Genomic DNA, 15,696 nt, shown 5'->3' with positions numbered 1-15,696 from the left:
TCAAATAAGCACGACTGTGTGTTAGTATTCTCCGAAGCAAAGAGTGGCATCTTCTTTGTCATTTCTAAGTCTCTTTCTTTAGGCATTCTCGTCATACTCTTCACACATATGCTTAGCAAGTGTGCTCCTGGATTTAATGCTGCACGCCTGTCATACAGACACCCAGTAGGATTGCAAGGCCTAGGTCAGCCTGGGCTATGTAGCCTTGTCTCAGTCCCTCCCTCCTCCAAGACAATAAGCAAGCCAAGAAACTCAAGTTTTATTTGAAACCACACTTTTTAATAATGGACTCACAATCTGGCTTGACTTAGGTGGTTGTAAGCTTATTTCTGTATGTTTGACAAAATGTGGTACAAATAAGAAAATTTACAAATTTCATGTCATACACCATGTACTCAGGGGCCTTTGTTGAAATGTGAGACTACAGGGGATGGCATGGAGGAGTCTTACAGCTAGAGGAGGTTACTGCTGCTGGGTTGAGTTTGTCAAGGGGAGGACTGTGAGGGAGCAGGGCTGTTACCTGGAAGTGAAAATTCATGTCTAAGGAGGCAAACCATTCAAGGAGGGTATACTTTATGTGAGAAGAGGGAAGAGTTATGGAGATATGAAACAGCACGAGAGATTAGGGGTGTTAGAAGAAATAATCATATATATACATATATATGTGTGTGGGTGTATATGCATATATACCTGTACATATTCATGCATACATACATACACATACATACATACAGGTAACATTAAACAGAATGGGAAGGTGTGTGTGTATGTGTGTGTGTGTGTGTGTATGTGTAACAATAACAATTAAAAGGCCATAATTTCAAAAGGGAGAGGGGAGGAGGGTATATGGTAGATGATAAGGGAATAAAGGGAAAGGGAGAAATGATGTAATTATATTTATTTTTTTTAATTAATTTTTTTCAATTTTTTAATAATAGCAATTAGATATTCTAAAGAACGGCCCCATGATGGGATATCAACCCAGGTCTAGGAAAAGAGGTCCTCGTATTGCTAGCACCATTCTGAAGGGGTTAGAGAGGAGCTCCTGCAGATGTGTGGTTGCTATGCTTGTCACCATTTATAGTAGTGCCCATTTTAGATTTCTGGCTGGTGGCATGATGGAGTTAGCATGAGGAATAGAAACAGGGTCAGGGTTAGATGGCCGAGAGGGAGGCAGGCTGGGAGGGTATGGGCACTATTTCATATGTTTATTTTTAACTGAACTAGAAACAGTCCTGGGCAAAGAACCAGGAGGGCCTCTTTTCTGCATACAGTTAAAACAGATAAGCCCTTCTGAAGCATATTTTGGGACATCAGGAGAGGATGGACGGGAGCACCCATTGACAGACATACTGTTTGAAATGCTTTTTGACAGATCGCTTTAAGTACCGTGTCGTTAAGCAGATCTTTTCCGGAGGGGACCAGACTTTTGTACTTTGCTCCACGTATGAGGTAAGATTTTCTTTTATCACGTTTGAAGTCGAATGATGATAATCAGTTGTTTTTTTAAAAATAGCTACACAAAAGCTTTGTCTCTCTTTGTTTCTTTATCGATTTTCTCTTATTAAAAGAATCAAACGCTATCTCCACTGAACTCCTTTGAATTGCTAGTAATTATCTTGTTCTTAACATTGTAGCGTTCTAATTTATAGTGTAGAATTAATTATTTATATTCATATTTGTTCTAAAAGAAATTTAAGGGGGCTCAGAGCATTTGTGTTATTATTTTTGTTTATTCACTGTTAAGTACCAGCAAATTCTAGGCGTTTGATAACTTAGGGGGTTTCACTGTTTGGTGTGACCAAGTATATAATAAATATATGAGAAGTACAGACAAGTTCAGATTTGTTATTATTTGTCACCTGGTCATGATACCACACCAAGATTTCCCTTCTCTTGCTCCTGCATCACTCTGTCAATCCAGGTACAAAGAACAAGTCTCATACATGGGCACAGTAGTGTATACTTGTAACCCTAGTTAGTTCTTACCTATAGAGACAGCAGTTCAAGGTTATCCTTGCCTAAGAGGCCAGTTTGGGCCAGCCTGAGCTGCACAAGACCCCGTCTCAAGGGAAAAGAAAAGAAGAGGAAGGGGAAATGAGATGTAGTGTATTGCCTTTCAGGGTTCAAAGTCTGTGTAGATATAACAGTTTGTGGCATTTATTTAATTCTGCTCTTCATGGTCTAAGGCAGCCAGCTGAAGAATGCTGAGCTATGGTTCTCTTGTCTTCTCACACTCCGGTTTAAAAAGCACTGCACAGGGTAGGAGTGGGGGTAGGGGGGTGGCAAACTCAAAATTACTCAAGGCAGTAATTGGAAAAGCCGGAGTCTATGGGAGAGAAGAGCACCTGTGGAAAGAAAGGCCCTGTCCAGTTGGGAAAGTTTCTCCCTTGCTCTGACACCACCATCTGTGTCCTTAGTACCATTCTGTGATTCCATAGGAAAGGTGCTGGCCAGGGAGGTTCTGCAGCTGCACAGCCACGCTTCAGGTCAGGAGCCTGCGGGAAGCCATGTGTGTTAGCTGTTTGAAGGGAGATGTAGAATAGCTGCCTTGGGTTCAGCTTTATAACTTCACAGAGAAATCCTAAAGGGAGCTGAGGTTATGCCAGCAAAATGAATGATAAAAACACAGGGTCTCTTCAGTAGCTTTTTTTGTTTTCAAGAAGTACACTTGTAGGGATTTATTTCTGAATGAAACTGACTTGAGACTCGGTCTTTTGTTGCTGTTCTTGAGACAAGGTTTCTCTGTGTAGACCTGGCTGTCTTGGAACTCACTCTGTAGACCAGACTGGCCTCTAAGGCAGAGATTTGTCTGCCTCTGCCTCCTGAGTGCTGGCATTAAAGCCCTACACCACAACCACCTGAGAAATTGACTTAAATAATATCCAGCTGTTTTTTTTCCTAAGAATTAAACATAAAACTTAAATTTCCTTCCTTTAGTAAATATACAATATGATCTGTGTAGCCGAGTTTTAAATGTACTAGAAGTGTTGGGTATGGAAAACCACAACCCACGGATGAAAGAATGTAAGGTATACGATAGTGTTAGTTAGCTGGTAAGTTAAAGTTTCAGTTGGTGAGAAGTGTCCCCCATTAAAGTTTTAAGTTCACAGTGGAATGTTCCTCCCCTCCACCTTGAGAAGGTAGCCAGCTCAACTGAAACACAAAGTGCTGTCCTTGCAGCCATGAAAACCTTGTCTTTTCAAGTTTAAAGCCATACTTATTTACATGTTATTTTATACATATATATATTCTATATATAATAAAATACATATTCTATATATAATACATATATACATATCTTATGTATATAAAATAATGTGTGTACATATGTACTCAGTATATGCTCTAGATGCTTATTAGATACATAGATTGAAAATTATATTCTTACCTAATTACCTCTAGTTACCTTATCACTACTTTAGTATGTGAAGTGACAGCCCGAAAAATAATGTTTCAGATTCTTTTGAATTTTGAAGTATTTGCATATACATAAAGTATCTTGGAGATGGAACCCAAGTCTCTACAAGAACTCATGGCAACTCCAGTACGTCATGGAGATAATGCCGTATGACATCTTAAATCCCTGTGTGTGCAAGCATGAAAGTCACCAGGACTCATGCACACTGAAGGCATGGTATAGGGGTATAGGACATCTTAAGTTATTGTTTGTGGAAACGTGAAACACACCATGAAGACATGAAGAGGACATTTTAAATCACTGCATGCATAAACAAAGCTTTTTGCTATGGAGTTTTCCACTTCCAGTATCATGATGGTTTTGGATCTGAAGCTTTCAGGGTTTGAATGTTCCACCTGTGCTCACATGTTCCTTTGCAGTCTTCTCTTCTCCCCTGCCCCACCTCAGTGTGTCTTTGTCTCAAGCCTGTTAGATGTAATGCTCATATTCTCTCTCTCTCTCTCTCTCTCTCTCTCTCTCTCTCTCTCTCTCTCTCTCTCTCTCTCTCTCTCCACTTCCATTCCCCTTCTCTTTCTCTTTTCCTCTTCCCCTCCCGTGCATGCATGCATGTGTGCACACATCTGTGCGCACGTGTGTGTGTCTGTGTGTGTGTCAGAGAGAGAGAGAGAGAGAGAGAGAGAGAGAGAGAGAGAGAGAGAGAAAGACAGAGAGAGACAGACAGAGAGACAGAGGGAGAGAGAAACTGAACAGTGATATGGTGATTCCCAACTTTGGTTCTCCATTAGTGTCACTTGGGGGTGTAAGAAGCAGAGTTGCTCTTGTGATTCTAACTAAACTGGGCTAGAGTATGCATTGGCAAATGCCCTGGAATGGGTTTTGCCCATTGGGATGGTTCAAGGTTCTCTTGATAGTCTGCAGCCCAGCCACATTTGAGAAGCACTGACCTAGTGCAACATTTTTCTTTTTGGCCTGTATATAACCAGCAAGTATGAAGGCCTGGGTGTACAGCTCAGGTATTCGTACTTCCTAGCATGTGGGAGACCCAAAGTTTCATTTCCACACCCATGGAGGGGGACATTATGCTTTTTCTTGTATCTGTGGGTTATTAAATACATGATGAAGAATGAATACAATAGTTTGAAGCCTGCATGTATTTTCTGTAAATTTGTGTTACGGTTGGTGTTCAGTTGTCCCTTTGGGGACACATTTCAAGTTTGGTAGTAGTATTTTACAGCTAAAATGGAGGAAAGGTGTGTGTTTAAGTTGTGTATGTTGAGCCGGGCAGTGGTGGCGCATAGTGGTGGCTTTAATCCCAGCACTTGGGAGGCAGAGGCAGGCGGATTTCTGAATTCGAGGTCAGCCTGGTCTACAGAGTGAGTTCCAGGACAGCCAGGGCTATACAGAGAAACTCTATCTCGAAAAACAAAACACACAAAAACAAAACAAAACAAAAAGTTTTGTATGTTGGTTTAAGAGTTTCTTTGATATAATTCAATATATATTTGTCATATGTCTAGTCATTTTTGTAGAATAGTTATCAAGAGCCAGATAATATGATGTGTGTTATAGGTCCCTTTCTTTCTCTATATAATGTTAAATCACAACTGTAGAGTGGAACCAGCAAGCTTCCTTTGAAAGCTATATTTTATGTACAAGTAGAAAGGAGGAAACAGTGATTTTTCTATGCATTGCTGGCTGACTGCTTGAATATTCCTTCCCCTCCCTTAGGAGGCATAAAGCGCCATCAGCTTTTTCTTAGTTCGGGATTACAAATAAATGTTGGAGGAGAAAAGTTGAAAACAGGCAGGTTTAGAGAATAAAAGTGTATAAAAGAATAATAGTTTCTTTAGAGACACCACTAAATGGGTTGGCACATTGGCTCAGAGAAGAGTGGTGCTGCCACTGAGTGGGCCATCCCTGATCTATCCCGGAACCAGCAATGTGGATGGAAAGAACTGACTCCTTGTATTATCTTCTTACTCCACACATATACCCTTGTATGCATGCACACACACACAGACACAGACATACACATGCACACACATAAAACTTAATAGTCATTGGAAACAATAATATCACTGGGGTTGGAAAGCTGGCTCAGTGGTTAAGAACATTCATTGGTTGCTTTTCCAGAGGACCCAGGTTCGATTCCAACATGGCATCCCACAGCTCTATACAACTCTAGTTCCAGGGGATCCATTGCCTTCGGGTTTCTGTGGGCATGAGACATGCAGTGGTACCAGATGTGCATGCTGGTAAAACACTTATATATGTAAACATAAAATGAAAATGTATGTATCACTAAAGAAAGGATGTACAGTTCGGACAGTATTTGGGATTTTCAGAGCTATGATTAACATCCCTTTTGATACTTTCAGAAAGTTTATAGGCTCAGTAGTGAAAATGTCCTGCAAAGTGTTCGGATAAGCATTCAGATCTCCAGAACCCTTGTAAAAGTCAGGTGGTTGTGGCTTTAGTCCCATCATTGGGAGGTGGACACAGAGCTATCTGGCTAGCCAGACGAGCCATTGATCAGCTCTAGGGTCACTTAAGAGACCTTATTTCAATGAATAAGGTGGAGAGTGATAAAGGAAGAGTGACCAAGTCAACCTCTAGCCAGTACATGCTTGTACATGCACATGTGTGTACCCACACACATGAAAATATACCCATAAAGGCATGCACAGCACACACAAACACTTGAGGGGGGAAAAAGCACTTGAGACTGAATTTTCAGAAATTGCTTACACTATAACTAAATTCTGCGTTTGTTTTTTAAACATATTAAAACAGGGTTTTATGTAGCCCTGGCTGGCCTTCAGAATTCACTATTCACTGTATAGCCAAGGGTGATCTTGTACTCTTGATTCTCCTCCTTGTCCTCAATTCTAAAGTTCTGAGATTACAGGCATGTACTGTTATGTCTGTGTTAACCATTTTTTATACTATATTTTATCAGAGTTGAGGGAGCAGTTAGGGCAACCAATACCTCTATGACCTGGTGACTCAGAGCAAGGGGAAGGAGACCTGGAAAGCTTGTAATAGAGTTGGAACACTCTAGAAGAGCACCTCCTCACGGGTGAAGGAGAGGGGGTTTGATGGAGGGAGGTGCTGGGCTTGCAAAGAGACCTCACCCAGTGCGGTATGGTGACCTGAAGTTGAGGCAAGGGAGCTGAGCTTTTGTACCGTAGCTACCTGCCACCAAGTATGATAGAACAGTGCGGTGGCCTAGGGAAGATCCTGAAGATCAGCCTGCATCCTCACTGCAGAGTGGGGACTGGTCTCTGCTCCAAGGGAGAGGATGTGGGAAGCTTCAGTTCATGAAGTGCGATCTGGGGACCACAATGAGGAAGGAAGGGGGAGAAGATCCATGTCTGTAATTTCTCTTATCTCTTGTATTTATTTCTCCAGAATTCTTCTCCTGCTGTTGACTTCAGAACTGTGAACCAAACACATTATACCCACTTAATAAATGACGAAACCATAGCAGTTTGGAGACAAAGACTCTCAGAACACAACAACGCAAATACCGTCAAGTACGCATTTGTCTGCCTTCATTTTGCTGCTTCTAAAGCATGCTGGAGTTTTCTAGCCCAGTGACTGATATTCCCTGCACCTACACTGTGGTTATGAATATGAATGGAGCCTTGCATTTATGAAATCATTTTTGTATATTTATTTGGAATTTCATCTCATTAGCTCCCAGCTAACAGTGGTTTGTTTGCCCTCCGATATTTATTCCTCACCTTGACATATCATTGCAAGATTTGTGACATCCTCTGAGGGAAAGCTTGAGATCATGTCTCTGCTGAGAGCTCTCTGGATTATGTTGCATATAGAAATGTTTTTTTTCACACTGGTGTTTCAAGGAATCATGAATATTAACAGCCTTTCATTACTTTAACTAATCTGAGTAACTTCTACAGTTTTGTCATTCAATGTGATTAGTTGAAATGATAATTCAGAGTCTTCTGGGTAAAAGGTACATTAAAAATGCAAGACTGGTTGGGTTTGGAAAATAGTTTTCTGTACATTTTTATACATTTTTTTGCTTTGATCAGCATTTCCATACTTTTCCTATAGTTTCACTTATGAAAACAAATAAATTAGTCTGTGTAACAAAGACAGCTGTCCTAACAAGTGTACAGTGGGCCTTGCTTTATGGTCAAAGCTGTGCTAGAGCAAATGCCCAGGCCCTACCCTGCAGCAGCTTATGGAATCTCCTGTGTTTTAGGCATTGTCACAGAACTGAGAATGGGGGTGGGGAGGACAAGAGAGGACAGGCTGCTGAGCAGCAGGTGACCTAGAAGCATGGGCTTTACCTGGACTTCTGTTTTCTTAACAACACAAGCTAGAGGGACTCATCCCTAAAGATCTTACTTGATCCAAATGCTACAGCTGACGGAGGTTACCATGCTCTCCTTCCTAGCCGTTTGCTTGTTTCATCCCTTGTTTCTCCTGGCAATCCTGGGTCCTCACGGAGTAGACCCTTCCACAGACTCTGTAGAATTTAGGTATTAGGAATAAGTTTTTATTTCCACTCATCCTTAGCTTCTTTCTCAGATGGTCAATAGAATAGGCAGACATGATTGGACATGTGTTAACTTCTGTACTTGGGAAATAACAGCTCTCTTTTTCTGTTTGTTTGAAATGATGGTCAGAGTATCCAAGCTTTTTGTTAGAAAAAATACATACATACTCATATATATATGTGTGTGTGTGTGTGTGTGTGTGTGTGTGTGTGTGTGTATATCTTGTGGGATACTTGTTCTTGTCCATTTGGAGGCAAAGCATTGTTCTCTAATGAAGTATGCACTGATGACCCAATAGAGGATAGCTAGGAAGATGTCTTGTTACTGAAGCTTATATAAATTCTGTTTGAAATTCTTAAAGACTCCTTTCTCCTTTTCTGTCTTGAACAGTGGTGTTGTTCAGATACTGTCTTCTGCAGCTTGTTGGAATGGAAGCTTTCTGGAAAAAAAGTAAGTGTCATAGGTGCTTCAGAAGCCATCTGTAATGTAAATACTTAGCAAGGCCATGAACGACTTCTCCATAGTGCTTGGTTTTACTTGAAGGGGAAAGCTGACATTTGTATAAAAACTGAAATATCCATTAATGATGAATTAGAGGATCCTAGGGTAGTGGTGTTTGCTCACTCCTTGCTGGGGCAGATTTGCAGAGAGAAATGATCCCTCGGGAGATCTAGTGTGACACAAAGCCAGAACTCCAGGCTGTCCCAAAGTGCTGCTCTCACATGTGTGTATGATTTGTTCTTAAATTCAGAATTCTCCAGTAGTTTTTTGTTTCTGTAGCTTGCTGAGGTAATTTTTCATTTCTCAACAGGAGTGAAGTCATGTAGAGGTCTTAGAGAGGCTTCGTTCTGGGTCCTGTGGATTCAGTCAGGCTCAGCTCTGGCCAAAACCAGAGGCAGCAAATGGGATGCCTCTTTGGCCTTATCTTTTCTGCAGACGGCCCCTCAGGAACTCATGCAGCAAAATGACCTTGCCAGGATGACCTTGCCAGGAATTAGGATCTTCAGGGTTCCCATGGGCTATCACCATATGGTTCTTTTCAACCACTGACTAGGTTAATGGTAGATTAGGACGAGTATGTCAGCCAGCTCTCTGTTATTGTGAAAAATACTGGTGATAACTGAAAAAGACATGTTACCCTTGGGTACGTTTGCAGCATCTTCAGTCCATGGTCAGGTATCACATTTCTTTAGGGCCAGTGGTAAGGACATCCATCATTGTAGGAGAAAATTCCACATAGAAGCTACTCATCTTATGTTGGCTGTCAGGGAAGAGACAGGAAAGGACAGAGTTCCAGTATCGAACGGTACAAACACTATATCTCAACTTCTAAGTGCTCCGCTCCCTCTCAGTGATGCTCCAGTCGAAGTCCATGCTTCCTACACTAGCTGTTAAGCACGCATTCCAAATGCAAAGTATAACAATGAGGACTAAGTGGAGTGGGTAAAGGGGAAGCTGATCAAGATAGATGGAGAACAGTGAGCTCAGTTTCCAACGTTTACTAGTATGGAAATGTCCCTATGTAAAACAATACTATGTGTCATTAATATATATAATCAAAGAACATTTTAAGTATAGCAATGAGTTAGACTTTAGTTCTCTGTGTGATTTACAGATCTGCCACCTGATTCAGTTATAGCACACCTGAGCATAAACCCAAAGGACTCCGTGTCCTACTATAAGGATACCTGCTCATCTGTTTTTAGGGTTGGAATGCTCACCTCAGTATGTATCATGTGAGATCAACACACCAACCATAAACTTTGGCCACACCTTCTGGTGCCAGCCACATAAAAGCTTTTATTTTTTTGCCTATTTACCCTGACTCTTCAGGACAGTATTATTTGTCCTGTTGCTGAGCCATTCCTTTGCTGGTATTAAAACCTACTTCAGGATTCTAACATAAACCAAAGACCAGTGAGATATCCAGACACATAGTCTAAAAAAAACGACTGAATTTCGGTCATTTTCTGGGAAAACAGTCATTGTGGACTAGTCAGACCATATCCTGTAAGCCATTCTAATAAATCCCATGTATATGTATGCATTCCATCTAATGTGTGACTAAGAAATATCTTTAAAGTTATTCAACATCCTTAATGATTAGGGAAATGCAAATTAAAATGACTGAGATATCGTCTTACCCCAGTCAGAATGGCTGAGTTCAGGAAAAAAACTAACAGATAATGTTGGAGAGAATGTGGGGGAAAGGGAGCCTTTTTTCATTTGGAGTTTTCCTAACAACATAGGAAAAAGTCCTTCCGCCTTTGTTCAAGGTTATCTCTAGGATATTAAAATTAATGTCTTGGTTAATTCATTGTAGGAACAAGAACAAAATACTTATCAAGGAAGTCTAAGGAGCTGTTCTGGGTTCTGCCATTTTAATTCTAATATATGCAATGCCTACATTCTGAGTTTTCATCTATTATAGCATTGTCAGAGATTGTTAAATCACTTGTCTATATACATTACTCAGCACAAAGCCTGTTTTTCAAATGGCTATTTTGAAAATTAATAGATATAATATATTCAAGAGTGACAATCTTAGAGATATCCTTTGTCTTTAGGAAGCTAAGACTATGTGGAGTTGGAAAAATGATTTTATTGCTAATAAAGTTTGAACACTAGCTGTAAAATCCCCGGTATGTAACTGTAATTGAATCTGTTTAAGTAAGATAAGAGGGTCGATGTGCCACTTTTTAGGAGTGGGCCCTTATTGCATAAGGGAAATGTGTGAGTGTGGGTGGGTGATTGCAGCCAGCCGCAACATCCACATCTAGCAAAAACAAAAACAAAAACCCATAAACCATAGAAGTTGGTTGGGCAAGGGACCTGCTTTCATGCTTTGTGAAGGCCTGGCTTGAAATGGTAGTTTCTTCTTTGACTTGAGGGGGAAAAGGTTTGAAAATTTTTAAGTCATGTTTAACAGTGGAATTGTACCCAGTGCTTAGGGGACAGAGGCAGGTGGATCTCTGTGTTCAGGGCCAGCCTGGTCTACATAGAGACTTCTAGGCGGGCAGGGGCTACCTAATAAGACCCTTTCTCAAATTAAAATGAAACAACCAAAGTGGGGTAGGTAGACTTGCTTTAAGGCTTAATCCTCTGGTCTTTCCCAAATTAGTGTTCCTGAATATCTTATCTACTAGGTCAAATTAAAATCTGTCTAGACTGGGGTAGCTAATTAAGTACGTATAGTTGTTGTTTTTTTTTAATTCCCTTGTGTTTAATTACATATGGATTTTTGTTTGTTTGTTTGTTTGTTTAGAATTGATGAACATTTTAAAACCAGTCCCAAAATCCCTGGGATTGACCTGAACTCAACTAGGATTTTATTTGAGAAGTTAATGAACTCTCAGCACTCCATGATTCTAGAACAGGTACGTTGCTTACATTCATAAAATTCAGTTTACTTTGAAGAGTTCTGTTGAAGTAATAACTTACATAGGCTTATTCTTGGGCTGACCATCTAAGCAGGGGTGGCTCTGCTTAGCTCAGGCCAAAATGCCAAAGCCAAGCACTCCGTAGCTGGAAGTGGCCAGAGGCCACACGTGCGCACCACAGCTAGAATCGGCCAGCCAGAAACACCGACCCTGGCATCCAAGAGACGCCAGTGTGCGAGATGGCTCTGCCAATCTTCCATGCTGTCTCCACAATGCTGGGCTGAGCCCAGACCATCCTGCCATCCACGAGGGCCCGGTAGGAATGAGACTCTAATGCTTAGATTATCCAAAGGCTTTATATATTTGGTAATGCTCAAAAACAAGATGCCCACACAATTAGAGGTCTAACCCAATACCTAATCTAGATATATCAACTACCTTTGACTGCTAGAGACAGGCACACATCTGCTTCCATGTTCCCCTCTCTCTGGTCCTCTCTCCCCTAGCTCCTCCTCTTCTTTCTCCTCTTCCTCTCCTTATTCCTCTTCTTCCTCTCCTTACTCCTCCCACATTAGCTCCTTCCAACTTGTTGTAAAAATATCCCCTACAGAGTTCTGCTCTTAAGACAAAGGGAACAGCAAGAAGAAAAGATACATCCTGTACAAGCTGTAACTTTGCAAAAGCGTTAGTGTTGGGGCTTGTGCTATCTGTTGCTCATATCTTCCTAAGGAGTTGCCTCTAGAGTGTTAGGTCTGTGGGGTGGGAACTTCCTTCCTTCTCCTCTGTGTGCTGGGAGTCTGAAGCTCCTTCTGTTTGCTCTGTGGACACCACCAAATGAATGAGCAACTGAGTGGTTGTGAGTTCATTAAATCTTATAAATTTGGAGATGAGTTAAGTCTCAGATATGTTTACATTTTTCACTTCTCTTTTTCTTTCTTACAGATACTAAACAGCTTTGAAAGTTGCCTCATTCCGCAGTTGTCAAGTTCACCCCCAGATGTGGAAGCAATGAGAATCTATTTGATACTGCCGGAGTTTCCACTGCTTCAGGATTCTAAGTATTACATAACGCTGACCATTCCCCTGGCGATGGCCATTCTGCGGCTGGAAACGAACCCTAGCAAAGTCTTAGGTAAATTCATCAAGTTTAATACTACTGGCCTTTGACTTACTCATTTTGTTTTGTCAGCTGGCTCTTGTGGACTGAGATCTAACAATCTATTTGTTGCCATTTAATAGCTTTCCCACCTACTCCTTTCTTTGCTGTTGACATCTAGCTAACCTTGTTTGCAATTCGGGTGAACTGATCTCATATTTAACTCATGTGAAATGATTCATGGGAGATTAATCTCAATTTTGAGATATTCATAAAGTTAGGTTATTCAACTTTAAACTGCCCCTCCCCCCCATTTGCTTGCAGTTGTAATGCCTCAAATATTAGTATCCTTCTGTCAGTCCATCTCCAGTGCTGATGTGAGCGGGTGGGAGCCAAATGACCCGATTATGGGATGCAGAGATCTCCATACAAGGAGGGACAGAGTGACCCAGTGAGGACTTACGGATTGTTTGTTTTCTTTTTCTTTTTTAGGACAGTTGAGTCCACACTGATTTTTGCAGGCTCCGGACACTTTGCTGAGATAAGAACCTTCTGTTCCTCAGCGGGCTGGAGAGGGTCTCTGCTGGAGTAGCGCCGAGACGTTTTTTTAGTAATCTGGTGCAGACACCTGTCCCCTGGCTTTTGACTTTTTTTCCCCTCCCTTGGTAATTTTTCCAGGTGTTCCTTTCAACTTGGTAACGTCTGTGGTTCAGGTGGCCTGAGTATCAATACAGCATGGTTTGCCCTCAAGCAAACTGACCTGCTTCTAGCTATTCCATTGCTTCTGCCTTCCCACAAGAGTTATGATGACCTCATCAGTAATACGTTAGCACATGCTACTTCCCAACATCAGGGCCTGTTCAGAGCATGTGTTCTTGGCTGCTAATAGGTGTAAAATGTTTTAAAAGACATTTTATCAGACTTTTAATTTTTTGGCATTTTAGTTTTTAAAATTTTTCTAGGCCAGATAGCACAAAACAGAACTGGATTATTCGGTTTTATAATTAGTCTATTTCTGACATCTACCAGTTCAAACTGAAGAGAAAACCTTAAAGTAGAGCAAACCCAACAGATGTTTGTCACACAAACCCAACAGCTCTCAATAGTTTGTCCTTTTTATTTGATGTTTCTCCCACTGTGATTTTTTTTTAAGGTTTCTTTTATGTATATGGATATTTTGCCTGCATGTATGCGGTGTACCATATGCGTGTCTGGTGCCGTGGAGGCCAGAAGAGGGCATCAGATCCCCGAGAACTGGAGTTTCAGATGATTGTGAGAATGAGTGTATGTGGTAGGAATCGAACCTGGGACCTCAGGAAGAACAGTCAGTGCCCTTGGACATTGAGCCAGCTCTCCGGCAGCCCTCCCCCCTTTAATTTTTAATGAAATATTTTAAACAAGGAAACCTTACGGATTTCAGTATGGCTGAGTTCATTTATGAAGATACAGTGATATAATCCTGCTTGAACGGAAAGGTACTGCTCGGAGTGAATAAACATGATCAATTTCTTAAAGCTATTATGCCTCATAACAGGAAGGAATAGTTTCCCACGTCCTCTAAGTGTGATGTGTCTCTTGTACAAAATGTCAGTAGTGGCTGAGAGCAGTCCCAAAAGGTTGAGGGCGCACAAACACTACTGCAATAGCTGCAGTCAGCATTCTGTTGGAGTATGTGTCCAGTCCCCACACAGCCTTGGAGCTGAATGTTTTCAGATTACCCTTTAGCCTGTATCTGAGAAAAACAAAAATAATGAAAACTCCAACATAAAAACTTTCAAGAAAGAAAGAAAGAGGCAGGGGATAGAAAGGAGTTAAAAGTTTTAGGGCCTCTTGTGTTGCTGTTTCTCCACACATTTTAATGGTTCCTTTGAAAGATCATTTTTGAGAAACTGTCTTGTAGACTAATGCTTACCTTCTAGCCACAGGATTTATAGCTAGCAGGAAGATGACCTAAGAACACTTGTCCAGGGTTCTGTGCTAAGACATGTCTTTCTTTTTTCCTTTCTTAAGATAACTGGTGGTCTCAGGCCTGCCCAAAATATTTCATGAAGCTAGTAGCCCTCTATAAAAGTGCCGTCGTTTACCTCCTAAGGGGAAGGAAGACATTCCTAATTCCAGTAGTGTTTAACAATTACATGACTGCGACCCTCAAGCTTCTGGAGAAGTTGTACAAGGTAACCCTTGGGGATGAAGAGGGAGGGTGTGGAGGGAGGAGGCATTCTGCCCCAGGCTTTCTCTGGGAGACTTCCCAATTCTTTGATTTTACTTGTTCTTATTTTGTTCTTCATCAGGTAAATCTTAAGGCGAAGCATGTGGAGTATGATAAGTTTTATATCCCTGAGATTTCTAGTCTTGTGGACATTCAGGAAGACTACCTCATGTGGTTTTTGCATCAGTCCGGGATGGTAAGAATTTCCTGTAAAGCATATTTTAAGGCTTTAGCCTTTTTGTTTGTGTTTGAAGTGTGCACTTGACCCATACACCTTGCCTTTGACTTGAATGCTCTTGCTACTTTGGAATTCTTGAAACTTGGAAGTATTTTAGGTAACCATAAGTGTCAAAAGTTTCATAAAGTATGTGGGGCTAGGGTTGTAACTTAGGGTTGGTGGACTTTGTGTTTAGCATGCTCAGGGGTCTAGGTTTAATCCCAAGAACTACCTTTAAAGAAAAGAAAAAAAGAAAAGTAAATCCAAGTATCTAAAGCAGTCAGATTGATAAATGCAGAAAGTGGAATGGTTGGCAGAGGTGGTTTGGAGGCCCTGGGAAACTCGAGTTGTTTTTAATGCATTTTAGGTTCCAGTTCTCCAAGATGAGACAGTTCTGGAATTCTGTTGTACAACAGTGTGGCTGTTTCCGGGGCTCTTGTTCATCTATCAGTCTATTGATTTTAATATTTTATTTTATGTTTTTGAGTGTTTTATTTGAGTGTTCTCTGTACTGCTGTGAGCTTCTATATGGGGGCTGAGAATCAAACCTGGGTCTTGTACTCTAACTGCTGAGCCATCTCTGTAAGCCCTTATGGTTTTTGTTTGTTTGTTTTGTTTTGTTTTTGAGATAAGATCTCATGTATCCTAGGGTAGCTTCTGACTCACACATCTAAAGATGACCTTGATCCTCCTGCCCCTCACCTCCTTCCAAGTTATGCAATTATTAGTGTGTGCGCTTCTGTACTTATAGTTTATGCATTGCTGGGTATCGTCCTGAGGACTTTGTTTATCTAGACAAGCACCCACCTAGTGAACTCTATGTCTCTACTCCATGTAAATA

The 15,696-nt window shown here is 41.1% G+C and overlaps 1 protein-coding gene across 3 annotated transcripts in view; it reads left to right on the top strand.

The window, feature by feature from the left end:
• The window catches only part of Herc3 (HECT and RLD domain containing E3 ubiquitin protein ligase 3), a 93,964-nt gene that overhangs the window by 30,039 nt on the left and 48,229 nt on the right, over positions 1–15,696 (top strand). For all 3 annotated transcript variants that reach the window (XM_028789391.1, XM_028789393.1, XM_028789392.1), the window contains exons 9-15: positions 1,376–1,452; positions 6,833–6,957; positions 8,344–8,403; positions 11,219–11,330; positions 12,276–12,465; positions 14,440–14,603; positions 14,721–14,834. In XM_028789391.1, the coding sequence (XP_028645224.1) occupies positions 1,376–1,452; positions 6,833–6,957; positions 8,344–8,403; positions 11,219–11,330; positions 12,276–12,465; positions 14,440–14,603; positions 14,721–14,834 (842 nt within the window). The remainder of the gene's footprint in view (positions 1–1,375; positions 1,453–6,832; positions 6,958–8,343; positions 8,404–11,218; positions 11,331–12,275; positions 12,466–14,439; positions 14,604–14,720; positions 14,835–15,696) is intronic.

The sequence above is a fragment of the Grammomys surdaster genome, unplaced genomic scaffold (assembly GCF_004785775.1).
Source record: "Grammomys surdaster isolate TR1022 unplaced genomic scaffold, NIH_TR_1.0 125832, whole genome shotgun sequence".
Taxonomy (NCBI): Eukaryota; Metazoa; Chordata; class Mammalia; order Rodentia; family Muridae; genus Grammomys; species Grammomys surdaster.
This window is presented reverse-complemented; position numbering and strand designations above follow the sequence as displayed.